Source organism: Orcinus orca, chromosome 4 (assembly GCF_937001465.1).
Source record: "Orcinus orca chromosome 4, mOrcOrc1.1, whole genome shotgun sequence".
Lineage (NCBI taxonomy): Eukaryota > Metazoa > Chordata > Mammalia > Artiodactyla > Delphinidae > Orcinus > Orcinus orca.
Window position 1 is genome coordinate 140,812,977 of NC_064562.1, and position 27,923 is coordinate 140,840,899.

Below are 27,923 nucleotides of genomic sequence, written 5' to 3' on the forward strand. Positions count from 1 at the left end.
TTTCCTTGTCTTGGGGTACTATATCTTCATAAGATTGTTGGGATGTTTAAGCAAGAACGTACGTGTGTGTGTGTGTGTGTGTATGTGTGTGTGTAGTTTTTAAATGGTGCCTGGCAGATAAAATAGTACTACATAGGTATTAGCCACTCCTATTCAACAAATATTGAATATTTACTGTCAGTCACTGTACTGAGGATGGGAAGGTCCTGCCCTAAAGGAATTCAGAGTTTACTGTAGCTCAGGGCTCTAATTCTTCTCTACTTTCATCCGAGTTCTTTTTCCTGTATCTTGTATCTTATTTCCAAGAGAATACATTCAAAGTTCTAGTTTAATCTCATTTTTAAATTTTCCCCCAGTTTTATTGAGATATAATTAATAATGTTGTATTATTTTAAAGTATACCACATAATGACCTGATATATGTATATACTGTGATGTGTTTACCACAATAAGTTTAGTTAACATCCATCACCTCTCATAGTTACAGTTTTTTTTCTTGTAATGAGTACTTTTAAGATCTCTAAGATAAATAAATCGTGGGGATATAATGTACAGCATGGTAACTATAGTTAACAATACTGTGTTGTGTATTTAAAAGTTGCCAAGAGAGTAGATCAACGTTTAATTTTTACCTGATATTTGTAGAGGTGGTTAGAAAGTTGACCTGCCGAGTAAAATAAAATGTTTTAAAGTCATTTAAATTTTTGTTTTATAGATGTTTGTTTGCTACTAATGGGTGTGAGCAAGTTAGATATTCTATATCGGAGACTTCTCCTTACAAAACTTTTTATCAGAGGATGGGGAAGGCCAGAGGATCTCAAAAGGTAAGCCTTTTTTCTGAATTTGTTGTTTTAGTAAACATTTGAAACTTCATTTCAGTTACAAAGTCCTTTACTATAAATATAAAGTGATTGGTAAATTAAGCATTAACTACTATATAAGAAAGAAATTATTTCCTTTTCTCTTTTATCTAATTATTGCTCTTAAGTTTTAACCCATATAATCATAAATTGAACTATTTTAAAAGTAATTCAGACTTAAAAATAAAGAGCTCTCAGACATAGATTTTTAACTTTGGTAATTTTTTATCCATTACAGATTTCAGGGACTAAACTTTCTTGGGTAACTTGAATTTGTAACGACTGTGAAACTGTGATATAGTGTAGCTCGTGGAAGTATTTGAACTTGTGAAAAATAATTTTAGGGATTTGTGCCTTTAATTTTGAGTCTTGAATATGTTAATTACTTTTGGAGCAATGATATTTCTCATGTTTTTTCTGAGACAAAATGTCAAGCTTGAAAAAAACCAAAGCCTAATTTTTTCTTTAATTATTAAAATTAAATTTTAACATAGTTTATGAACTGGACTTGCTAATTTTTAATTACTTTTCATCAGTCTCAATATAATGGGAATACTGAAGTTTTTTCTTTTCCCCCCCCCCTTCCCATAATAGACTCTTTGAATTCAGAAAGATTATTGGAAATCGAGAAAGATGTCAGAATCTGGTTTCAAGTGATTATCCAATATACATCGATAAGGTATTCAGATGAAAGAAATGCAATTATAGAAATTCAGGTTTTATATAACTGTGTGGCAAGAGTGGGCTGAATGTTGGAGTATAATAATAAACTCTAAAACATGAGTACAATATAGATTTTTCATTTAATATTTTTTAAATGCTATTATGTACCCTAACTGAATGCTTATAGTAACTATATGCCTGTTTATATGGGAGCATATATTTAATACTTAACTAAATACAAGAAAATATTTAGGGATGGATCTTTTTGAGCCTCATCTTTTATCTTTAGGCTCAAGAGAGTTAAATTATTCAACATTCAGAAGAATTACAAGTAATACAGGGAAGTACTCTACTGAGAGAATCAGCACATGAGAAGTTACTAGCAAAACAACTGTTAAATAACATCAGGCAAATGTTATGGGATATAGTTAATTGCTGAGAGAAGGGTAGAAAGAAAATGCTATAAAATTAGAGAATATGAGAAAATATATTTGAAATAATTTTGTTTTTAAGCAGCCATGTTTTCCTGTAAAACACTTCTAGGCTTATGTAATTGGATACTTGAAGCGCCGTAGGGGAGGGCCTGCAGCTGGGTAGGCTTCACATCTCTCATGGCCTTCAACCACAGTAACTCTGCTTTCGTTGCGTTTATATATTGGATGTGTTTAGCAGATTTCATTTTTCAAAAGACTTTCACTGCTAAAAACAGGATCTTATAAATTGGAAATCCCTCCTCTATACCACATAGCTGTTCCTTTTGTATCTTCTGGATTTAGAACATTTCTCCCTCAAATTTTGCTAAATATTTCCATTTTCTCTGTTTTTTTCCTATTAAAAAATCATAGGCTTGAACAAATTTAAAACATACCAAGTAAAGATCAAAACTCTAATTTATGCCACTTTCCACCTCCTAATTCCATTTTCCTCCCAAGGAGGAATTACTGTTAGGATTTTAGAATGCTTTCTTACAGATATCCTTCCTCTCCCCCACCTTCTCTCTCTTGCTCTCTCACTCTCGGTTTTTAAAGATTGAGATATAATTCAAATACAGAAAAATTAACCTTTTAAAATGTACAATTCAGTGTTGTTGTTTTTTATTATTACATTTCCAAGATGTGCAACTGTCACTATCTAATTCCAGAACATTTTTATTGCCCCCAAAAGAAACCCTGTACCCATTAGCTGTTACCTCCCACTTCCCCAGCCTCCCACCTGCTGATAATCACTCATCTGTTGTCTCTGTGGATTCACCCATTCTGGAAATTTCATATAAATGGAATCATCCAACATGTGGCCTTTTGTTTCTGGCTTATTTCACTTAGCAGATTTTTAAGGTTCATCCATGTTGTACCATGTACCACTGCTTCATTCTTTTTTATGGCTAAATAATATCCCATTGTGTATATGTACAACATTTTGTTTATCCATTATTCAGTTGATGGGCATTTGAGTTTCTACTTTTTTTTTTTTGGCTCCATCAGGTCTTAGTTGCGGCACATGGGATCTTCGTTGAGGCATGTGGGATCTTTTGTTGTGGCACGAGGGCTTCTCTCTAGTTGTGGCGTACGGGTTTTCTCTTCTCTAGTTGTGACACGCAGGCTCCAGGGCGCGTGGGCTCTGTAGTTGTGGCTCCAGAGTGTGTGGGCTCTGTAGTTTGCGGCACCCGGGCTTCTCTCTAGTTGACGTGTGCAAGCTTAGTAGTTGTGGTGTGCAAGTTTAGTTGCCCCGCGGCATGCGGGATCTTAGTTCCCTGACCAGGGATCAAATCTGCATCCCCTGCATTGCAAGGAGGATTCTTTACCACTGGACCACTAGGGAAGTCCTGAGTTGTTTCTACTTTTTAACTGTTATGAATAATAATGCTATGAATATTCATGTACTAGTGTTCTTGTGGATATATTTTTTTCAGTTCCCTTGGGTATATATCTAGGAGTGGAATTGCTCAGTCACATGGTAACTATATGCTTAAATTTTTAACAAACTGTCAACTGTTTTCCAAAGTGCACCATTTTACTTTTCCACAAGCAGTGTATAATGCTTTCAATTTCTCCACGTTCTTACTAATATTTCTACTTGCCCTAGCCTTCCTAGTGGGTGTGAAGTATAATTTTATTGTGATTTTGATATGTCTTTCCCTAATGACTGTGATGTTGAGCATCCTTTCATGTACTTATTGGCCATTTGTATATCTTCTTTTGAGAAATATCTGTGAAACCTTGCCCATTTTTAATTAGGTTATTCCTCTTTTTAGTGTTGAGTTGTAGCTTGATTAATTTTTAAATCTGTCTTATATATGGCTCTGAAAGTGTTTTTTTCTTACCAAATTGCCATTTATCCCAACACTATTTGTTGAATTATTATTCCCTTTCACATTAGTTTGTGCTGCCTGCTTTGTCAAATAATTCTTCTAAAATAGATAAAAGAAAACTTTAAAACTGTAGGAGGGGGCTTCCCTGGTGGCGCAGTCCTTGAGAGTCCGCCTACCGATGCAGGGGACGCAGGTTCGTGCCCTGGTCCGGGAAGATCCCACATGCCGCAGAGCGGCTGGGCCCGTGAGCCATGGCCGCTGAGCCTGCGCGTCCAGAGCCTGTTCTCTGCAACGGGAGAGGCCACAACAGTGAGAGGCCCGCATACCGCAAAAAAAAAAAAAAAAAAAAAAAAAAAAACTGTAGGAGGCACAAAGATGACTAAAATGTAAACACTTCCTGGATTAAAAATTTCGTATTATACACGTTAGGTCTCCTTACCATTAAAATGCAATGCAATCCCAATTAAAATATTCAGTTTAGTGCTAAGATCCATAAAAGGATCCTAAAATTATTTTGGGAAGAACTCAAATATATATTTGGGAAGTACAGTCAGATCAGGAATACTTGAAAAGGAAGAGTGGTAAGTAAAAACTATGTCAGTCATATATCAAAGGGTATTGTAAGGCACAGTATGATCAGCACAGCCTGACACTGGTTTAGAAATAAATAATATGCTAATGAGACCTGATAAATGATTGAAAATAATTTGTAAAATTATTTTCCAAAAAATAATTTTACAAAAAAATTTATGGAAAGTTACTTCATGATAAAGTAGTATTTTAAGTCATTTGCAAGAAAGTGTGGATTATTTAATAAATGATACTGAAACAACTGGTTAGTATTTGTGTTTTTTAAAGAGGTTGATATATTTAGCTTCTAAAAATACAGTTTTTTGTTTCTGGTTTTAATGAAAATATGTGATGCTTTACTGCTAATTTAATTTTGACTATTGGCCTGATAAAGATTTTTTTATTTAAAAAAAATAACTATTTGAGGTGGAAAAAAAACTTAGGTGTTGAATATTAGTAAATGCCTTTGGTACATATGTAACTATCACATTTCTCCTTATTTAATGTGTTGACGTGACTCATTTCATCAATAGGTTACCTGAAAACAAGCCATTCTAACATATATAATGTCAACCCTTATTTGATTGTGGTAAATTATAATTTGTTTGTAAATTGTTTTTATATTTATATTGTTGAATTCTTGTAACAAATATTTTATTTTGTTATTGTATATCATTGTACAAATAAGGTTTACTTATAGTTTGTTTCCCAAGTAGGCTCAAGTAGAGAACATAGAAGGAAATGAAATGTGTGTAGGAGCCTTTAGAAAGCAGAATGGGGCAAAAGGATACTTAGTAGGCACTAAAAAAAAGTTACAATTGAATAGAACTTTTTAACAGAAAACATCTATGATAGACCTAGATACCACTGTCCTTGTGTATGCATCTTGGTTTTGCTTTTTTTTAGATTGAAGAGCAGTCAGACTGTAAGATCCTAGATGGACACTTTGTTTCCCCCATGGCCCACTATGTGCCTGATATCATGCCAGTTGAATCTGTTATTGCAAGGTAAGTATTTTTATTCAGAAAGTTAAAGTAGTAGGTTGTTGACGTTCACTTATACAATTACAATAATATCAATGCCATATTATTTCAAATTACTTATTATTAATTGCAATAATTATTTAGCATTTTTCCATTAAATGTGGGGTGGGACGGAGTAAAAATACAGAGTTTTAGTATACATTTGAACTTAAGTTGTTATCAGCTTAATCTTCAAAATTTCAAGAAGCAGCACAGTGCTGGGAATGCTAAATGAAGCAGAGTTGTTAACGTTGGTAGTTTTGATTATGAGACTGAAAATTAAGAGTTAGTTTTCATGAGCACAAAACAGATATAATCATTAAACCATCCTAAATTTTCTTGTCTATGTTCTATTCAACAATTTATTGACAATAGATAAGTAGTGATATTTTCCCTTGCCCAGGCAAAGTAAGCTCAGAATTCAGGTTTATGTTGCCTGAGAACACAACCGCCTAAGGTCAAACCTTGAGCTGACAGAGTGCAGTGTTCTACTGTGATAATAATTCCAAAATGTCAACTGCTAAGGAAATTGAAAGGAGAAGTAAATCAGTTTGGGAAGATAAAAAAGTTCTGAAGATGGATGGTGGTAGTGATTGCATAACAATGTAAGTGTACTTAATGTCACTGAACTGTACACTTAAAAATGGTAAATTTTATGTTATATACATTTTACTACAATGATAAAAAAAAGAAGAAGTCATATAGGAAAAAACATTAAATGAGAGGACCAAGATAAGATAAGAAGACGACAAATAGAGAAGACTGTGTTTTTTCTGGTGTGGTTTGCTTTTACCTCCAAACATAAAAGTTTTAATAAATCAAATCCTGTTATATACTGCAAGTTGAAAAAAAGATAACATGAACTATGTTATTGATATCAACAGCTTGTACAGCCAAGCATTATTCCTGCAAGGAAAAGAAGTGGAGCTATCTAAAGAATTGTTTTTCTAGGACTTAATCATATATATTGATATCTTTAAAAATAAGAAAATTTCATTATGCATATATAAAGTTGTGGTATTGAATAAGGTAAAAATGATTGCAATAAATTCTGTGCTTATATTGTAATTGAATTTTTAATACCGTAACACCAAGCAAATTTACAGTATCTTTGTTGCCAGTTGGGCAAACATTAGTTTAATCAGTCAGTTACAGGGTTTTTTTCCTACCAAAACATATGTTTATGTTTATTACATTCCCATAACAGAATTTTAATGAATTTTAATAAATAAATGATAATGAAAATTCATCAGTGCCTGAAAACTCAGATTTTTTTAAACTACTAAATATCATGATATTTTAAATACACAATTCTACATTGCTAATATTTATTGAAATAGAATTTATAGATGAATAATCATGCCATAAAGCACCTGTACTTTCATCCAACAGGACATGGAAAACAGTAAGTCAATTACAGTTTGAATGTCAAAATTCTGAATGACCTTTTGTCCCAAATAATTTAATTATGAAACTTTTAATAATTCAAAGTTTGTATTAAAAGGATTTTAGTTTCACTGATGTGTTTTATTTTAAATAGGTTCCAATTTATTGTGCCTAAAGAATGGAACAGCAAATATAGACCCGTATGTATTCATCTTGCTGGAACAGGAGATCATGTAAGACTTTATTATAACATCTTAATCCCTAATTTGTTAAGTTACTCTCCTTAACAGATGTGGTTATTATATTTTTTAATTTTTAATTTTAATTTTATATTAGACTACAGTTGATTTACAATATTGTGTTAGTTTCAGGTGTACAGCAAAGTGATTCAGTTATACTTGTACATATATCCATTCTTTTGTAGATTCTTTTCCCATATAGGTTATTACAGAATATTGAGTAGAGTTCCCGATGCTATACAGCAGGTCCTTGTTGTTTACCTATTTTATATATAGTAGTGTGTATATGTTAATCCCACACTCCTAATTTATTTATTATATTCTTTAAGTACATCATCTTTTCTTTCCTCAGCATTACTGGAGACGACGAACACTAATGGCTCGTCCTATGATTAAAGAAGCCCGAATGGCTTCTTTGCTGTTAGAAAACCCTTATTATATCCTTTTGTGATACCTAGAAATCTTTTCTCTTATTTATTTATTTATAGATTTAGTCATCAAAAGGAATGATAGTAACCAGCTTTTCTAAACCAGTTAAATTTAGTCAGTTCAGAAAATGCTTAAGAATTAAGGAGCAAGAATGAAAAGAAGTGAAAAATTGTTTCATGCCTTTTTAAAAGGCAATTTAAGGATTTTGCTTTTGTTGTATAATGAAGATAAACCGCTCTTCTGTTTCTTTTGAGATTTATACTGGATTTTAATATTAATAAGTCAAGTGTTTGACTTATTAAGGAAACCCTCATGTTTTAAATACATTTACATTTAAGTATCAGTTGAGGTTTAGAACAGTTCTTAACTTAATTTTCAAGATTATGTCAGACTATTCCCAGAAGAAGAAATGAAACTGATGCGCAGATATAAAGAAATGTTCAGCGTTGCTGGTAATAAGAGAAATGTAAAGTTAAAAGAGCAGTTACAAAAGATTTAAAAAATAAAACACAGTAGTCATAAGGCTATTGTGAAATGGGCACTCTTATTACTGATGACTGTGAAAAGCAGTTCAACCCTTTGGGAAAGCATTTTTACTATATGCATCAGAAACCTTTAAAAATCTCACATGCCTTGACATTTTGATTCTGGGAAGTTTATTCTAAGGATAAAATATTAAGAAAAGAGAAAATGATAGAAAAGAGGAAAGATATTTAATAGCTTATAACTTATAATAGTAAAACATTAGAAATAGCTTAAATGTCTAACAATAGAAAAATGGTTAAGTAAATTGTGGTTCATAGCATTGGAATGTTGTACAGTTGGTTGTGTTATGTTTATTACTTTACTACCTGTATGACCTTGAACCTGTTAATTAACCTTTTAGTACCTCAACTTTTCCTTGGTAAATGGGAATAATCTCTTAGGTTATTCAGAGTATTAGAATAGTTAATACTGGTAAATAATAAGGATGCAGTAAATTTTAACAGTTAGTTATTATTTAAAAAGTTTACAGTAATGAATGAAAAGTATTTATAATGCAAAAAGAGGATATAAAACTCTATGGTATGGCATAGGTATGCAAAAAACCTAAAATAGAAAATCCATTATTTTCTATTTAGAAACTGTACCTAAGGGAAAATTTTGGAAAGAAATACAAAAAAATATTCATATGGTTGTCTGTAGATAAAATAGTTTTTCTTCTAACATGATTTTCTGAATTATCTAGATTTTTTTATAAGTGAAAAAAGAAACCAATAAACTTCATTTTAATATTAAGTTGGGGATTACACAACCCTGCTGAATTACTAAAAATATTGAATTGTACACTTTAGATGGGTGAATTGTATGGTATGTGATTATGTCTCAATGAAGCTTTTTAAAAAAAGAAAAATAATTAAGTTGAAAAACCTGAGAACTCCTTAACAGCCTATTTGGAAAATAGTTATTTCAGCATTAAATTGTCTTCAAGTTTAACTATTTTGCTTAAGTTAATGTGTTTTGAGACACAGAGTGTGTTTAATTATTTAAAAACTTTCTCTTTGACCCACATTCTTAAATGGCTGCAGGAAACCCAAGGACCAAATGTAAGTATGTGTTATCTTCATTTTCCAGTCTTTATACTGAATTTTCAGCCATCTTAAAATTTTTGATAGCCTAACCATTTTTTCTGAAAAACAGAATTCTGGGCCCCTTGCATTTTTGTGGTACCTGGATCTTTGCATATAATTATTCTACATGGTTGTATAATAAATAACCATTGACAAAATGAATTTTTGTACATTTTGGCAAGGTTTCATATAGGAGCTAATTATGTATGTCTTTATATGAATTAAATTTAAAAAAATAGATTATAGGGACTTCCCTGGCAGTTCAGTGGTTAAGACTTTGCCTTCCAATGCAGGGGGTGTGGGTTCAATCCCTGGTCAAGGAGCTAAGATCCCACATGCCTCGCAGCCAAAAAAACCCAAAACAAAACATAAAACAGAAGCAATATTGTAACAAATTCAATAGACTTAAAAAAATAGATTGTAACTTGGTCACTTTAGTAATAAAATCATATTTTTTATAATTATATAAGAATAGTTCCGGATTCTAAAAATATATATTTAAGTGCTTCTTATAAAGAAATGTACTTATGTAAAATCAGTTTCTAAAACAGAAAGTTTCAATTGAATTGGTGTGTATTTAAATTAATCAAAACATGTATTATAAAAATGTTCTAACATTATATTCATAAATTACGTATTTTGTGAAAATAAGCAACATTTAAGATTTTGGTAATACATGAGCCTAGTATTATTTGAATTCTTTTACATTGCTATTTATTTTATTTTATGTTGTTGTTGCCTTGTTTCTTTTTTTAAGATTTTAATTTTATTTGAGTATAATTGATTTACAACGTTGTTTTAGTTTCTGCTGTACAGCAAAGTGAGTCAGTTATACAAATACATCTATTCACTATTTTTTAGATTCTCTTCTCACATAGGTTATCACAGAATATTGAGTAGAGTTTGCTGTGCTATACTGTAAGTCCTTGTTGGTTATCTATCTTTTTTTCTTAATTTAAATTTATTTATTTTTTTTATTTTTGGCTGCGTTGGGTCTTCGTTGCTGCACACGGGCTTCCTCTAGTTTTGGCAAGAGGGGGCTGCTCTTCGTTGCAGTACAAGGGCTTCTCATTGCGGTGGCTTCTCTTGTTGCGGAGCACGGGCTCTAGGCTCGCAGGCTCTAGAGTGCAGGCTCAGTAGTTGTGGCACATGGGCCTAGTTGCTCCGTGGCATGTGGGATCTTCCCAGACCAGGGCTCAAACCCGTGTCCCCTGCATTGGCAGGTGGATTCTTAACCTCTACGCCACCAGGGAAGCCCTGGCAGGCTGATTTTTAACCACTGCACCACCAGGGAAGTCCCGGTTATCTATCTTATATATAATAGTATGTGTATGTTCATCCCAAGCTCCTGATTTATCCCTCCCCCGCCACATTTCCCCTTTGGTAACTGTAAGTGTGTTTTTGATATCTGTAAGTCTGTTTCTGTTTTGTAAATAAGTTTATTTGTATCTTTTTTTAAATTAGATTCCACATATGATTGATATCATATGCTATTTGTCTTTCTCGGTATGACTTACTTCACTTAGTATGATATCTTGAGGTCCATCCATGTTGCTGCAAATGGCATTATTTCATTTTTATGGCTGAGTAATATTCCATTGTATAGATAGATAGATAGATAGATATACCACATCTTCTTTATCCACTCCTCTGTTGATGGACATTTAGGTTGCTTCCATGTCTTAGCTATTGCAAATAGTGCTGCAATGAACATTGGGGTGCATGTATCCTTTCAGATTATGGTTTTCTCTGGATATGCCCAGGAGTGGGATTGCTGGATCATATGGTAGTTCTATTTTAAGTTTTTTAAGGAAGCTCCATACTGTTCTCCATAGAGGTTGTACCAGTTTACATTCCCACCAACAGTGTAGGTGGGTTCCCTTTTCTCCACACCCTCCCAGCATTTATTGTTTGTAGACTTTTTGCTGATGGCCATTCTGACTGGTGCGAGGTGATACCTCACTGCAGATTTGATTTGCATTTTTCTAATTATTAGTGATGTTGAGCATCTTATCATGTGCTTTTTGGCCATCTGTATGTCTTCTTTGGAGGAATGACTATTTAGATCTTTTGCCCATTTTTTGATTGGGTTGTTTGTTTTTTTTTTGACACAGAGCTGTAAGAGCTGTTTGTGTATTCTGGAGATTAATCCCTTCTCGGTTGCTTTGTTTGCAAATATTATCTCGCATTCTGTGGGTTGTCTTTTTGTTTTGTTTATGGTTTCCTTTGCTGTGGAAAAGCTTTTGAGTTTAATTAGGTCCCATTTGTTTATTTTTGTTTTTATTTCCATTACTCTAGGAGGTGATAGAAAAAGATATTGCTGTGATTTATGTCAGAATGTTCTGCCTATGTTTTCCTCCAAGAGTTTTATAGTACCTGGTCTTACATTTAGGTCTTTAATCCATTTTGAGTTTATTTTTGTGTATGGTGTTAGAGAATGTTCTAATTTCATTCTTTTACATGTAGCTGTCCAGTTTTTCCAGCACCACTTATTGAAGAGACTGTCTTTTCTCCATCGTATATTCTTTCCTCCCTTGTCATAGATTAAATGACCATAGGTGCATGAGTTTATTTCTGGGCTTTCTATCCTATTCCATTGATCTATATTTCTGTTTTTGTGCCAGTACCATACTGTTTTGATTACTGTAGCTTTGTAGTATAGCTACAGTATACTACAGGAATCAGCTGGAGTCTGCTTCCTCCAGCTCCATTTTTCTTTCTCAAGATTGCTTTAGCTATTTGGGGTCTTTTGTGTTTCCATATAAATTAAAAAAAAATTTGCTCTAGTTCTGTGAAAAATGCCTAGAATTAGGTGAATTATTTTACACTGCTTTAAAAAAAATGTGCTTTATGTTCTATTGTAATTATTTTTTTCTTAGAAGGGACAACTATAAATTTGTTTTTCCTTATATCAGTCGTGGTAATTTAATGAAAAATTGACAGTATAGAAATATTATTTTCTCATACATATTTTAACAGTTTTAAGTTATATCAAGTAAATAAGACATTCTTTTCTGGACTTCAAAATAGTTTGGTAGTTGAAACTCAATGAAAATTATATGTTGTAGAGCAGATACAGCTTTTTTTTTTTTTTTTAATTTATTTTTGGCTGCGTTGGGTCTTCCTTGATGTGCGCAGGCTTTCTCTAGTTGCAGCAAGCGGGGGCTACTCTTCGTTGTGGTGTGTGGGCTTCTCATTGTGGTGGCTTCTCTTGTTGTGGAGCACAGGCTCTAGGCATGCAGGCTTCAGTAGTTGTGGCTCGCGGGCTCTAGAGCGCAGGCTCAGTAGTTGTGGCGCACGGGCTTAGTTGCTCCGCAGCATGTGGGATCTTCCTGGACCAGGGCTTGAATCCATGTCCCCTGCATTGGCAGGCAGATTCTTAACCACTGTACCACCAGAGAAGTCCCTAGATACAGCTTTTTTAAAAAATAAGTTTTAGGTGATTAATATGCAGAACAATGTTAGCAGCATTCCAATTCCATCCATTTATTCCATTGTTTTACTTAGCTATCTGGTCCTTTAAAGGAAAAACATGTATTCTGGCTGCCTGTTTTAAATTTGCATATAATATAATGTAAATACATAAAATAAATAATTTTCTCTTTTATTTTGTGAGGCTAGAAGGTCCAGCTTAAAAAACGTGTCTGATCTTTTTGTGATGGGAGGAGCTCTTGTTTTAGAATCTGCAGCTCTCTTGCACTGGCTAGAGAGGGAGGGTTATGGACCTCTAGGAATGACCGGAATATCCATGGGAGGACACGTAAGCATTTTCATTTTAACTGATATTTAATTGTGGTTATGTTTATAAAATCTAGGGAATCAAGCAAGGTAATGGATTTATGACACATCCTCCTCTGTGGGAGTCTCATAGTGTACGCATGCCGGAGAAAATTGCAGCCTTGAACGATTGCCCAGTCTCCTTACCTGTGGGCTGTGAGCACTGAAAGGGGTTGTACAGTGTGGGAGGTGGGGGGAAGATCTAGGGAATCTATTTATTTAAAAATTCACTTTAGGTATAGAATTAATTTTAGTTTTGGTGAAAGCAGAAACAGATTCTAAATTTTCATTCCAATTATGAAGTAATGATATTTTTTGTATGATTCATGTAGACACTGATTATACTACTTACTCCACAGCTATATCTCAGGTGTTAGATTTAATATTTTATTAAAAGTTGATTATAAACTTAACTTCAAGTGTCAACTATAAATGCCTTATTTTGCTGTTAAATTGGTGAAGATAGCTAATTTGGAAAACACTTTTCCTTTATCTCTTCTCTCCATCAACCTGTTTTACCTTTGCTTTCTAGAGTGTACTAAAACGGCCTCCTAATTGGTTTCTCTGTCTAGTCTTTTCACTCCTTAACCTTATTCTTAAGGCTTTTTCTCCACACTGTTAACTAGAGTGGTCTTCCTAAATCTGATCTCTGCTCTCTCCTGCTTAAAACCTTCCACAGGTTTTGCTATTGAACTGGGCACTAGCAATGCCAGGTGCTGGCACCCATCTAGTGCCCCCTCATTCCCTTTCACCTGGCCGAATAAGAGCTTGTCCTTTCGCTTCCAGAGTAGAGCTTACTTCCTGTGAGAAACTCTTCTGGATTCCCAGCCTTATCCTAGACTATACTTCGTTTCTCAATAACACGTACTTATTTCATTTTACTGTGATTACTTGTCTAGCAGTCTGTTTTCTCTATAAAGCAATTGATTCAGTGAGGGCCAGGAACATGCTCTGGTTCATTTTCTGGACATATTAGTCATACAGTACATTAAAATATATATATATATTGTGTAAGTCATTTGAATTATGAAATTAATTGTAAAACCTTACTCAAATTCAAAACAACTACCAAAGAGTGAAACTGATAAAATTAGCTTCAAAAACTCAAATTCAAAACAACTAAAGACAGTGAAACTGAAGAGTGGGAAAGGATTTCTTTTCCTAACTAGTAGTGTTTCCATTGTTATGACCCAGGTCGGGGTGTTATAATGGTCAGCTGGACTACTACCTATAAACTGGTTTCCCTACCTCAAATCTCACCCTCTCTAATCAATGTTATAAAATACTATTTAGCTTCATTGAATCACTTGACAATAACACTCCTTTGCTCAGGTCTCTTTATTAATTCCCCATTATCTACAGAACAAAGCGACCTCTGATCTGATCCTGATCGATCTTTCTAGCCCTACCTATCTCCCCTACCCCATTGGTCACATGTGCCCTACTGACCAGCGTAACTGAAATATATTGGCTGTTTCCCTACCAGACCCTGTGTTTCTCACCATCTTGCCTTTGATTATACTGTCTCCTTTATATGGAAGACCACACCCCATCTTTCATTTCACCTAAAAGACTCAACCATTTCATGAAGCCTTCTCTGATTCCTCTAGCCAAAAATAACATTTCCCTTCTCTAAACATATTACATCATTTTATATCAGTTTATATCAATTATAATCTGCTTTGTAGTTCACCAAATTCTTGACATCTTTCAGTCAGCCTCGAAAGCCTGAGATTTTATGGTTGAGATTTTGCTCTTTCTGAGCAGGTCACTTACGTAATGAGTGTGCTTAGCCTACTGCCCAGCATCTACATCCTAGCATGTTTGCTCTATATTTATCAGTAGAAAGTAGCTTTCTGTGATGGGTCTTAAGGTACTTAAAATTTCCTAATACATTTTATTGCTTTTTAGAGGGCAGTTATATATCATTGTTGAGTTTTATGGTTTGGGGAATTTGGAGAGTTTGCTAGACATTCTAATGAGTGTTTAAGAGACTTCGTGTTCATGTCTTATCTCATCAGCTACTATACAAAGTACTTCTTAATATTAAATATTTTTCATTTTGGTGAATGTAAACTTTAAACTGAATCTCTCTGTTATCATGTTACAGATGGCTTCCTTAGCAGTATCCAGCTGGCCTAAGCCCATGCCACTGATTCCATGTCTGTCTTGGTCCACAGCATCTGGGGTCTTCACTACGGTAATTTAATTGCAATTAATGTTTAGATAATTATATATAATTAACGGTAATTGTTTGCAGGGTTCCAAAATCACCCCCAGGCTTGGTGATTCACTGGAAGGAATCGCAGGACTCAGTATATAGCTATACTCACAACTAAAACTTATTGCAGCAAAATGATACACTACAAAATCAATCAAGGGAAAAGGCACACAAGGCAAAGTCCAGAGGAAACCAGGCATAAACTTCCAGTGGAGTCTCTCATGTTGTGTTTAATTCCCTCAGCAATGAGTTATGGCAATATGTGCAAAGTGTTGTCCATCAGTGAAGCTCATTTGAGCCTAGGAGTCCAGGGTTTATATCAGGGGTCAGTCGCTTAGGCACCCTCTGCCTAGCATGTACTAAATTCCAGAAGGAAATCAGGTGTTCAGTAGAAACTACATTGTTTGTATAAGCAGTTTAGGCACAGTGACCCACTTTATCATTTTGGAAGTTTTATATCGGGTAAAGAACTGTTTACTGTCAAGTTACCAGACTCTAGGCAAGGGCCAACCTCACAAGCAGGCTTGTTTAAAGATAGGAAATCTCAAGTCTGCTTTGTTAATTTTTTTCTGCACAGTAATAATAATAAAAACTACTGGACAACGTGCTTTATACGTGTGATTTGATCTTAATTTTTGTTATTTCAGGGCGTGCTAAGTAAATCGATTAATTGGAGGGAGCTAGAAAAGCAGTATTATACACAGACAGTTTATGAAGAAGAAATTATTCACATGCTTGAATATTGTGGAGTAAGTATTTTTAACTTCTGCAGAACATTGTGGGGGAAATGTTGATCATGTTTAATGATTCAGATTTTTAAAAAGAATTGCAGTTTTGTTTTGTTTTTTTAACATATATAACTTTTTTGTGTGTGACCGCTCCACGTGACTTGTGAGATTTTAGTTCCCCAGCCAGGGATTGAACCCAGCCCTCAGCAATGAGAGCACGGAGTCCTAACCACTGGACTGCCAGGGAATTCCCTGAATTGCAGATTTTTAAAAAGCAGTACTATTTTTTACTTAATAAAATTCTTCATTTAAAAATAAAATATAGAAAATCATGCAAAGCAACTGCATAGCTTACTACATTTATTAAATGGCTAACACATTTGAATAGAACTTGACCACCCAGCTCAGAACTTAGCACCCAACCCACAAACCACTTTCATGTGTCCTAATCAGAAGACCTTTCTCCTCCTACTATTTAGTTATCATTATCCTGATTTTTATAGTGATTACTTCCTTCTGTCAAATATGCATCCCTGGACACTTCAGTTCTTTTATTTTATGGGTCTTTTAAGTGTCTTTTAATCTATAAGTTCCCTTTCATCCTTTTCTTTTCCTTATAATTTATCTATTGAAGAACTTGGGCTGTTTACCTGTAGAGTTTCTCACAGTCTAGATTTTTGTTTGCATTCTCATGGTACACGTTAGCATATTCCTCCATGCTCTCTATTGCCTGCAAATTGGCAACTAGGTCTAGAGGCTTGATTAAACTCAGTTTATCATTCTTTAGTAAGAGTATAGGAAGCAGATAATGTCTGGCTGCTCATTTTGTGGTGTAAGCAGCCGTTGATATTTAATGTCTGTGTCTATTATATTGAGTGTTGCAAAATGCTGATACTCTAATTCTATCCTCTTTTTTCATTTATTAATTGGAATACTTTGATTTTAAAAAAAGCCACTTCCCTTATCAATTATTTGGTTACCTCATAGTTCATTACATATACCTTAATTTACCAATTATCAGGGAAATGAGTTGGTTCTCTATTATTCTCCTAAGGTGACCAATTCTTTTCAGAAATGTTTTTTTCTTTTCATGAATTTTAAAATTTTGCACATTCAGTTTAAAAGTTACAGAGAACCTCAAGAAACCTCAGGGAAAAAGACTCTTTCTACTATCAACGAGGACTTTTTATTTGTAATTCCATCAAAATAAAACTCACTTTTGTAGGGGACTTCTCTGGCAGTCCAGCGGTTAGGACTCTGCACGCCCACTGCAGGCGCACGGGTTTGACCCCTGGTCTGGAAGAAGATCCAGCCTGCAGTGCAGCTTGGTCGGGGAAGGGGGAGAGGGAGGCGGCGGTGGGGGGGGAGGGGAGGGGGGAAGGGAGGCGGGGGAGGGGGGAGGGGGAAGGGGGAGGGGGAAGGGAGGCGGGGGGGAGGGGGGCTCACTCTTGTAAAATAGGTCTATTTTGCGGAGCCTCAAAGGGCAGTTAATTACTTGCCTAAGAACTTTATTACAAAATAGCTCTCCCTGTTAGCTAGTTCCTGTGTCCCACTATACATATAATCAGAAAGATACTTATATTTGAGAGCTTATGAGAAAACCTAACATGCATTTTTTAAGGGAGGTTCATAAATTTTGCCTGTCTGAAATGACAGTGTATTCTTCTCCAGCCCTTTCTCTCTGTGACTCTTGGTGATTGTATACAAGAGTCCTTTTGTCTTAGTTAGAACTAGTTCACAGTTATGAATATTCAAGAAATATCAAGCCAGCTTCCTTTTTTTCTATTTTAAAAACTGTGTTTTCCCAATCAAAAGAAATTAAATTTGTTGATGTACTGCTCTGAATAATTCTAGGATGCTTTGATCTTCCATTTCCTGATGTTACTAAACCTCCTTTCCTTCCTTTTTATATTTCTGTGATCTGGATAGCTTTAGTGATTTGTTCTGCTAACCAGGTTGTTGTGGTTTGTTTGTTTTCCCTTGCCTTCAACCCATTTTTCTTTCTTTTATTTTTTAAATAGGTTGTATGGTCATATAGTTCAAGTATCAAAAAGCATAAAAAGAAATATAGTAAAACGATTCCTACCCTTGTTCCCAGTTTGCCTAGGTCCTATCTCTGTCAACAAATAACCCACTATATTATTTAGTATTTCAAGGAATTTTTCAAACTGAAAGAAATCTCAGCTTTTCTCTCTTCCCTTTTCTTATGGACAATACACAAATGTTTCCTTTTTCTTTTTCACTGCTGCATAACAGCCTATTATATGGACGGATGTACCATGATTTATTAACCAGTATCCTGTTGATGGGCATTTATGTTGCTTCTCATCCTTCACTATTAACAAACAGTTCTGCAATAAGTAACATTGTACATACATCAGTTCACAAGTGCAAATTCCTAGAAATGTTGTTGCTGAGTAGAAGGGTATAAGCAGTTGTAATCTTAGATTTTGTCTAATTCTAGTTGTGTGAATTTACACTACCAGCAGGAACATGTGTGTCTGTTTCCCCATAAGTTCACAAATTCAGTGTGTTATCAGACTTACATGGCTTTTTGGTCAACCAGACAGGGAAATTTGGTATAGTTTTTATTTAATTTACTTAAGTAGGGACTTCCCTGGCGGTGCCGTCCAGTAGTTAGGACTCCACGCTTCTACTGCAAGGGGCATGGTTTCAATCCCTGGTCATGGAACTAAGATCCTGCATCCCTCAGCAAAAAAAAAATTTACTTAAGGATAAGTGAAATTGAACATGTTTATAAGTTTTTTGTTTTTAATTAATTAATTTATTTATTTATGGCTGCATTGGGTCTTCGTTGCTGTGCGCGGGCTTTCTCTAGTTGCGGCGAGTGGGGGCTACTCTTTGCTGTGGTGCACGGACGGGCTTCTCATTGCAGTGGCTTCTCTTTTGGGGATCTTGGGCTCTAGGCGCACGGGCTTCAGTAGTTGTAGCACACGGGCTCAGTAGTTGTGGCTCTTGGTCTCTAGAGCGCAGGCTCAGTAGTTGTGGTGGCGCACGGGCTTAGTTGCTCTGCGGCATGTGGAGTCCTCCCGGACCAGGGCTCAAACCCGTATCCCCTGCATTGGCAGGTGGATTCTTAACCACTGCACCACCAGGGATGTCCAACCTTGATAATTTTTAATTTTTCTTAGTTCAGCCTGAGAAAGGGATTTGGGGTGGCTGGTGTATTGCTGCCAGGATGCACTCATAAGAATTTTAGAAGTTCTAAGGTTAAAGCAAATCATGGATTTCAAAACTTTGGCAATAAAAAACATGACACAGGCGGGAATTCCCTGGAGGTCCAGTGGTTAGGACTCCATGCTTCCACTGCTGGGGACCCAGGTTCAATCCCTGGTCAGGGAATTGAGATCCTGCAAGCCGCAAGGTGCAGCCAAAACAAAACAAAACACATGTCACAGGCTAAATGATAGTCTTTACCATTTAGTAAGAAACATTCAGCAATAAAGTATCATTTATCTTCATTCTCAGTTAAATTTTGACATCTCTTTTCTCTTTTTGTTTTTATTATGGTAAAATATACACAATATAAAATTTACCATTTTAACCATTTTTAAGTGTACAGTTCAGTAGTATTAAGTACATTTACATTGTTGTGTAACCATCACCACCATCCATCTCCAGAACTTTTTCATCTTCCTAAACTGAAACTCTGTACCCATTAAACAAAACTCTATTCACCCCGCTTCCCATCCCCTGGCAACTACCATTCTACTTTCTATCTGAATGAATTTGAGTACTCTAGGTACCGCATAAAAATGGAATCATACAATATTGTCCTTTTGTGTCTGGCTTATTCATTTTGCATAATGTCTTCAAAGTTCATCCATGTTGTAGCATGTGTCAGAATTTCATTCCCTTTTAAGACTGAATAATAATCTATTGTATGTATATACTACATTTTGTTTATCCATTGATGGACGTTTGTGTTTTCTCTGTTTTAACAAGGTTGTTAAATAAAATCCTATTTTATATTAAATGACATTTTCTTTTCTTTCATATAATCAGACAGATTCTTTCAAAATGGGACAAGAGTTCCTGAAACACTTCCCTAGCAGTGCAGACAAGCTAACTAACCTTAACCTGGTTTCTAGAACTTTAAATTTAGATATGGCGGACCAAGTTGTGTCCCAAAAAGCTGCTGAGTGCCATAAATCTAGTAAAACATCTATCAGTGCCACATCAGAAGGACTCTTGTTGCAAGATACCTCTAGGATGGGGTGCTTCAATCAAACACTTTCAACCAACAAAAGTAGTTATACGCGCTGTAATCCTCAGTCATACCACCTACTCAGTAAAGAACAAAGAAGAAACACTCTTCAGAAAGAACCTTTAATATTTATGAAAGGAGTTATGGATGAATGTACTCATGTAGCAAATTTCTCAGGTATTAATTTTTATATGAAATTGAGAATATTTGCTGATGATATGTGATAATCATGCTGATGATATGTAAAACATGTGAAATATTTTTAAGGATGCTTTACAAGATAATTTCATATTTTCAAGAATATATTTATTGTTGGCTCTACATTGTTTTTTCTAAGATAAGTTGGTTATGTAAATGTATCATATTTAAATTTTATCCATGAAAATCTAAGACCATTTTATTAGTTCTTTAAAAACATTGGGTTTTGTATCTTCTTTAGAATATTCATCTCAATTTTGTATTAGATAATAATAATCAGAAGTTTAATAATCAAAAGTTTTAGTTCGGCAAATGTTTTACTTACTGCATTGTATGGTGTATTTTATTTTCCAATATGATTACTAGTATTTATATAAAATTCTTCGAGCTTCTTAAAAGTATATATGTTGCATCTTAAAAAAATCCTGTACCTAGTTCCAGTTGACCCAAGCCTCATCATAGTGGTTCAAGCCAAAGAAGATGCCTATATTCCACGAACAGGAGTTCGAAGTCTACAAGAAATTTGGCCTGGTTGTGAAATCCGATATCTAGAAGGGGGTCATATTAGTGCTTATCTTTTTAAACAAGGACTCTTCAGGTAAGATGATTGGTCTAACAGGTGTCTATTTATTTGTTGTTTGTTTTGGGGACTTTTTTGGCTCAACAAATATAAAGATTGGGTATTTTTATTATACATTTTAGCCTTCTTATTTCCTTCGTGCCTCTCTCAATTCTCACACTGTGATACTCTTTCCTATCTTGTCTTTTTATTTTCTTTTCCTTCTAGAGAACTAGGAAATAGCATATGATAGGCATGCTTTGTTGTGTGGTTATACCCTCTTCAGGTATTAATAGCCAGGTGTTTTAGGGTGTAGGGAGGAACATTAGCGTTTGCAAAACTCGCTTTAGCTCATCGTGAACTTTTCACTCCACTCTGATGTTCTTCTCTCAGAATGACCTGAGTATCTGTGGAATAATGTAGCAATGTTTTTCAGTAGCAGGTGAATATTGAACCCTAAAAGAGAAGTGAAATACTGGTTTTATTGTTAATAACCTTGTACGACTCTGGTATTTGATAAAATTTATAAAGACTTTTTGCTATTATTCTAGTTTTTTGATAATGCTGTTTTATTTCTACTTCTATTCAGATTTGATTGTTAACAGGTATCATTGGAATATTTATCATTAATGGTTAAATTAGTTCACATAAAGTGCTTAGACCAGTGCCCTGTGCAGTGTTCCAAAACTGCCAGCTGGATAGTGGTATAATAGAAGAATGCGTGTGCTGTATGTTTGACAGTTTTAGTTCTTTTTAACCTAAGGAATAATTCTTTGTATGTTGTTGCTTATGTAGTTCAGTTTATAGATATCACCTTTTTGAGGTACAGTCTAATTCTCCAAGTCTGTAATGTCCTCAAGAATATAGTAACCCTTTCTTTTTATAGTATGATCTTTTAAAAAATACTCATGTATCAAGCATTTGAGTCCCTGTTAGTTGGTGAGTGAGCAGACTACTTATCCAGTACTCAAGTGACCCTCTGGCACAGCAAAACTAAGACAAAAACAAACGAAAATTGTGAGTACTTAGTGTTGCTAGGGTTGCTCAAGAGTCTAAAGTTCTGTTATACATGTGAATGCAGGGAACGCACATGCTTGTTTTAGTAAATCGTTGTCAAATTTCTTTTACTCTTTTATGTATCTATGTGGGAGTGTGGCTGAGAGGCATTAGGAAGAATAGAAGTCAGCAGTAAAAACTCATAAGTGCTAATCTGAAGGCTTCATTTGAGAAAGAGATAAATGTTAGCTATCAACATGTGCTAGGTACTAGAGCAATTGCTTCATATGTTATTTTTAATATCACCTTTACACAGAAACACAGGAAACAAAAAAGATTAAATAACATGCTCTGGTGGAGTAACTGCTAAGCCATTTGGCTTCTCCTACTCCCCACTAGTCACTTCAAAACCTAACAAAGTTTAGGGCTTCCCTGGTGGCGCAGTGGTTGAGAGTCTGCCTGCCGATGCAGGGGACACGGGTTCATGCCCCAGTCCGGGAAGATCCCACGTGCTACAGAGCGGCTGGGCCTGTGACATGGCCGCTGAGCCTGCGTGTCCGGAGCCTGTGCTCCGCAACGGGAGAGGCCACAACAGTGAGAGGTCCGCGTACCACAAAAAAAAAAAAAATGACATTGGAGTAGTAGAATTTTACAAATTCAGGCTTTTCATTCCCCAGATTTAAAAATAAAACAAGCCAATCCTTTATGTGCTCTAATAATTTGGGTTAAGTTATTTAGAACTGATTGATAATACAAATGAATAAGAGACTATTCAAATGATTTAAAATGCATATGTATATCTTTACTAACTCTCCTCATACCATGTACACAAGCCCAGATTGCAACCTTAGACCTCATTTTATAGATTTTTGAGCCAAATACACACAAACATTATACAAAGCTTTGTCTTTCCAACAAATTGGAAATCACAGTCTGTAGCAGGTGCTAGTTTTAAAGTTAATCTTAATATCTTTTTAAGGATGTGGGGAAATGCTTAGTCAAACAAGTATAACACAGGATTAATATGATCTCAGTTATCATTTAAACTGGGTGAAAATACAGACATAAGCATTTTTTAAAAAAAGCTTGTAGGAGAAGATTAAATGTAGATATCTTAGAGTGATGGGATTATGACTTTTTCTGAATTTTCTACAATGAAAATGTATTTGACAATAGGAAAAAAAAATAAGCCTTAAAAATAATATCTTATGAACCTGGGCCAGATCAGTTTGACTCTTCCTTTCCAATTAAAATACTACAATGCCTAGTGGAGTTAATGTAGGAAACTAAGGCTTTTTTTTTTTTTTTTTTTTTTTTTTGCGGTACGCGGGCCTCTCACTGTTGTGGCCTCTTCCGTTGCGGAGCACAGGCTCTGGACGCGCAGGCTCAGCGGCCATAGCTCATGGGCCCAGCCGCTTCGCGGCATGTGGGATCCTCCCGGACCGGGGCACGACCCCGTGTTCCCTGCATCGGCAGGCGGACTCTCAACCATTGCGTCACCAGGGAAGCCCCGGAAACTAAGGCTTTTAAGTTCAGTTGCTATATCATAATCTATGCAGTAGATTGAATATTACATTTGAAAAGTTCTATAGCCAGTTAATTTTCAACAAGCAACAGAATAAAAAGAAACCAGTTCCTTTTCATTTTATCATTTCATATTTTATACATAAATGTATACATATATAAATTTAAAGGCACAAAAAAGTGCTTCATGGGAAAAGTTGGCATTTATGAACCATCGGTTGGAAGTACATTTGAAGTTTTCCAGTGCTGGTGAAGTTACATGGATCCAAACACTCAGCCTCACGTACCTGCCTCTTCCACAGCTATTGATATTTGGAGAGGAGGTCAGCTTGCAAGACACCGGTTATTTGCAAATAACTTATAGTAAAAACACTGTCTGTCCCCCTTTTTTTGCGAATTACTTGTAGTTTTTCTTTCATATTTAATTTTAGGCGCGCCATCTATGATGCATTTGAACGCTTCCTCCGTAAATACGCTAACTAATGGGATCACGTATGTAACCAGTGCAGCCATCATGTTTCTTATGGAAGGAGTTTGATCCTTTGATGAGGTGAAGAACAAGCAGACAGCACTATATATCTAATTGCTGTCAATTTAGTCTGGAATTCAGTGTTACAGATCAGTCAACTATAATCTTTAAATACATCTGAATAATTGTAAACCAATATTTGGATGAAATAATGCTGAACTATTTTGTACTATTTGTGGGAATCCCATAAAATCAATATCTAGTCTGTTGTTACTATTTATGTAAACTTTACATTTTAAATTATGAATAATTTATTAATTTAAAACAAATTTATTCATAGAAACCCTATTGGTTTTTAAAGAACTGCTAAGTCAAACTTAGTTTGTAATATGTCACCCTATATTGTATATATGACCTTACATGACATTTCTATTATTGATTTGATTCGAGAAGCATGTTTATTTCTTTTACGGATCTACAGTGAATTTATAATCTTATTTTCAACTTTAATTTTCTGCCATGGATACTTACCATGTGTAAAATCAGTTTTAACTTTGAATACTAAAAAATCCTTTTTGCTTTCTACTTAAGTACTTTTAATAATTAAATTGAATGTGAGAATGCAGATAAGATGCATAAGACTTGGCTAAACTTTAAAACTTTGCCAAATATTAGGTTAGAAAAAAGTGCCAAACATTTTTCCCCTACTTGAAAAGATTCAATTCATGAACACTGAAATAATGAAAGACCTATTGCGTTAATTAATAACTGTTTCTTAACATTTTCTTGTATACATACTCTGAATTTGCTAAACATCTAACTTTAGGCCAAGTACTTAACAGCTTTGGTTTTTTAATTTCAGAAATTAATGGCCACATATGAAATTGATCTGTCCGTATAAACTTTATTTTACGGAAAAGATATAATAACTAGTACTTTTTAAAAATATTATATGGCTACACTTGGTGCTTTCTTTTTATTTTATTTTACTTTTAAACTTTTTTGGCTGCACTGCACGGCCTGTGGGATCTTAGTTCCCCAACCAGGGATTGAACCCGGGCCCTCAGCGAGAGTGCAGAGTCCTAACCACTGGACCGCCAGGGAATTCCTGGTGCTTTCTTTTTATGTTAAACTTCTCAAGCCAAGAACTAAAATGTTTTTAAAAGTAGAAAATATTTGGGGTTTAGAAAAAATATATTTGAGTTTTATTTTTTTGAAATATGTGTTGTCTGTGGGTTATTTTAAAATATGTATTCCTAGTCTAGTAAGGATATTTGAATTATAAGATGCCTTTGTAGCTTTTTAAAGGAGATTTTATTTGGCCCTCTAATGCCTCCATCACCTTAATTTTTAAAAACTATTTTTAAATGATTAATGTGAAGTCACTGATGGCATACAGTGTTGTAAATTCTGTAAAACTACTTTGACATAACAAACAAACATAGTTACAGCCATTTGAGCTATAGCAATTTTACATGTTCAGATTAGAACCTTTACTTTTCACTAAAAGTATGAAATCTACTAAAGTTCTCCAACAAAATACCCTTTAAAGATAAAGTAAACCTTGTTGTTAACTGAATTACAAGTATTTTCTTATGTATATAGTGAGGTGATTGCTTTCTGAGCAATAGCTTTAGTGAAACCAGTACTTTATTTTTCACATAAATATTTCCTACTAAGCAATAATGTACTATGGTATGTAACTTTCTATTGGTAAAAGAATGAAATTTCATTTCAGTTTAATTAATTCTTAGGCATAACTAATTTCTCCCAAATAAATGTGAAAGAGGTGTTTTTAAAATTTCTTCTCTTATCCAGATGTTCTAAGAATATATGCACACAACTACCTAAAGAAGTGCTGTCTGCCATTTTGAAGATTGGGTACATAAATTGCTAGAAATTCATTTAGCCCAGAGTTGCAAACTGGCAATCAGTACAGGACAGCTTGTCCCACAGTTGTTTTATTCAGTGTGCATAATACCTCCAGCAAAATTTTTGAATTCGAGAAGTCTTTAGACTGTGTATGCATTCCCCAGTTTGCCATAATCCACCAGACTCCAAGCTCTTGTATTAGACTACTTCACTACTTTGTGTTTCCCACTTAGCCCTGAAGACATCTGAGCCTGACACCCCGACTTAGATCTGTGGTTAAAAAACATTTCTGAATTTCATGATTTGATAATGTTGTAAGTACTATTAAATCATTTTAGCATATGCATTTTAGATTGTTTCTTATGAATGTAAATTTTAAGGTGGTGCTTTCTTTTATAAAGATTATTGAATTATTGACTCTGTAACTGAAATTTTAAAAATAATTTCCAAATATTTTTTACTTCACAATAAAAGTCTTAAAAATTACTTGTTATGTTCAAGACGTATTATTCTAAACGCAGAAAACCCATGTCACATTTGATTAATATAGCCAAACTTGAAATAAGTGTATGTTCCTTCTTAGTAATATTATGACCCAAACAACGTAAGGCAAATATAAGCAAAGGAGTCTCTAGCAAAACAGTATTCAGTATCTACAACAAGAGCCAAATTTCCCCCCAAAATGTGTGATGTCAGGGAAACCAGCATTCTGACAGACCAATCTAAATGTTGTGTAACTCACTATTAGATATTATTACATTTACACTAGTAAATGTACTGCAAACAATTAAAATCTAGAGATAAGAACTATAGGACTGGGAATAGGGGTCCTGAGCAGAGGCTGCTGTAGAAACTCAGTTTGGAAATAAAAGAAAGGTTATGGCAGATTAGACAAAGGGAAAAGAGGTACATTTTGACCATTTTGCAGGAGCAGAGTAACCTAATTCTAGGAATACTGTTATAGGCAGAATCCTAAGAAACCAATGACTGTGTGAAGGACTTTGAAAACAGTTTTAACTAGAAAATGTTGGACCAAAAATCCAAGGATTTTCCTCAGGACTAAAAGAGCTAATAGGCAGATTCACCAGATTGTGTTAATTAAGAAAAACTGTATAAACAACTGTAAAAAGTTTAATCTGTGTATAAACTAGCTGGGATAAAAGTTTTCCTATATACAGTACCTGGATAAAGTACCTACCTAAAGTACGTACCACTTTACTGCTCTAAGTGTGGTCAGTAGATTTGCAGCATCCTCTGGGAGTTTGTTAGAAACTTAGAATCTCAGGTGCCATCCCAAACTTCCTGAGTCAGAATATGCATTTGAATAAGATCTCCAGATGGTTCAAATACACATTACATTTTGAAAAACACCCTTCTAAGGTCAGTGGTTCTCAAATTTTAGCCTGCATAGGAATCACCTGGAGACCTGTTAAAAAGATTTCTGGGCCCCAGTGCCCAGAGTTTCTGATTCAGTGAGTCTGGGGCAGGGCTGGGGAATTTGTAATTCTAACAAGTTTCCTAGGACACTGATGCTGTTATCTAAGGGGTTACACTTGAAGAACCTAAGAGCCATGGCTCTAATTGGATCTCAGGCCTTGGCTGCACATTAGAATCACCTGGTGGGGAGTTCCCTGGTGGTCCAGTGGGTAAGACTCTGAGCTCCCAATGCAGAGGGCCCGGGTTGGATCCCTGGTCAGGGAACTAGATCCCACATGCATGCCACAACTAAGTCCACATGCTGCCACTAAAAACATGCCGCAAACGAAGATATCACATGCTGCGACTAAGACCTGGCACAGCCAAAATAATAAAAATAAATAAAAATAAATCACGTGGGGGAGTTTTAAAAACATAGGTAAGAATGCTCAGACCTCACCCCAAAGATTCAGATTTAGTTGCCTTGAGGTACCCAAGCTCCCCGGGCAATTCTAATGTGCAGCCAGGCTTAAGAACCATGTGCTTCAGCAAAGGAAAACATAAACAAGACGAAAAGTCAACCCTCAGAATGGGAGAAAATATTTGCAAACGAAGCAACTGACGAAGGATTAATCTCCAAAATATACAAGCAGTTCATGCAGCTCAATATCAAAAAAAACAAACAACCCAGGCTTCCCTGGTGGCGCAGTGGTTGAGAGTCCGCCTGCCGATGCAGGGTACACGGGTTCGTGCCGCGGTCCGGGAAGATCTACATGCCACGGAGCGGCTAGGCCCATGAGCCATGGCCGCTGAGCCTGCGCGTCCGGAGCCTATTGTTCCACAACGGG

General features: G+C 35.1%; 1 protein-coding gene and 1 non-coding gene across 4 annotated transcripts in view; both read left to right on the plus strand.

Annotated features, from left to right (window-relative positions):
* ABHD18 (abhydrolase domain containing 18) overlaps window positions 1–26,145 on the plus strand; it is a 34,983-nt gene extending 8,838 nt beyond the window's left edge. Inside the window, exons 2-13 of one of the 3 annotated variants that reach the window (XM_012531363.3) lie at window positions 716–824; window positions 1,455–1,539; window positions 5,308–5,408; window positions 6,964–7,042; window positions 7,401–7,485; window positions 9,036–9,063; window positions 12,709–12,847; window positions 14,975–15,064; window positions 15,733–15,834; window positions 19,840–20,218; window positions 20,675–20,837; window positions 23,750–26,145. In XM_012531363.3, coding sequence (XP_012386817.1) covers window positions 733–824; window positions 1,455–1,539; window positions 5,308–5,408; window positions 6,964–7,042; window positions 7,401–7,485; window positions 9,036–9,063; window positions 12,709–12,847; window positions 14,975–15,064; window positions 15,733–15,834; window positions 19,840–20,218; window positions 20,675–20,837; window positions 23,750–23,801 — 1,395 coding nt within the window. In that variant the 5' untranslated portion in view covers window positions 716–732 and the 3' untranslated portion in view covers window positions 23,802–26,145. The other 2 variants (XR_004480796.2, XM_049709474.1) reach the window with 2 other exon arrangements.
* LOC117199597 (small nucleolar RNA SNORA42/SNORA80 family) lies at window positions 12,911–13,047 on the plus strand. Its single transcript, XR_004480871.1, has one exon. It is a non-coding gene; the product is annotated as a small nucleolar RNA SNORA42/SNORA80 family (small nucleolar RNA).
* Window positions 26,146–27,923: the final 1,778 nt, after the last annotated feature.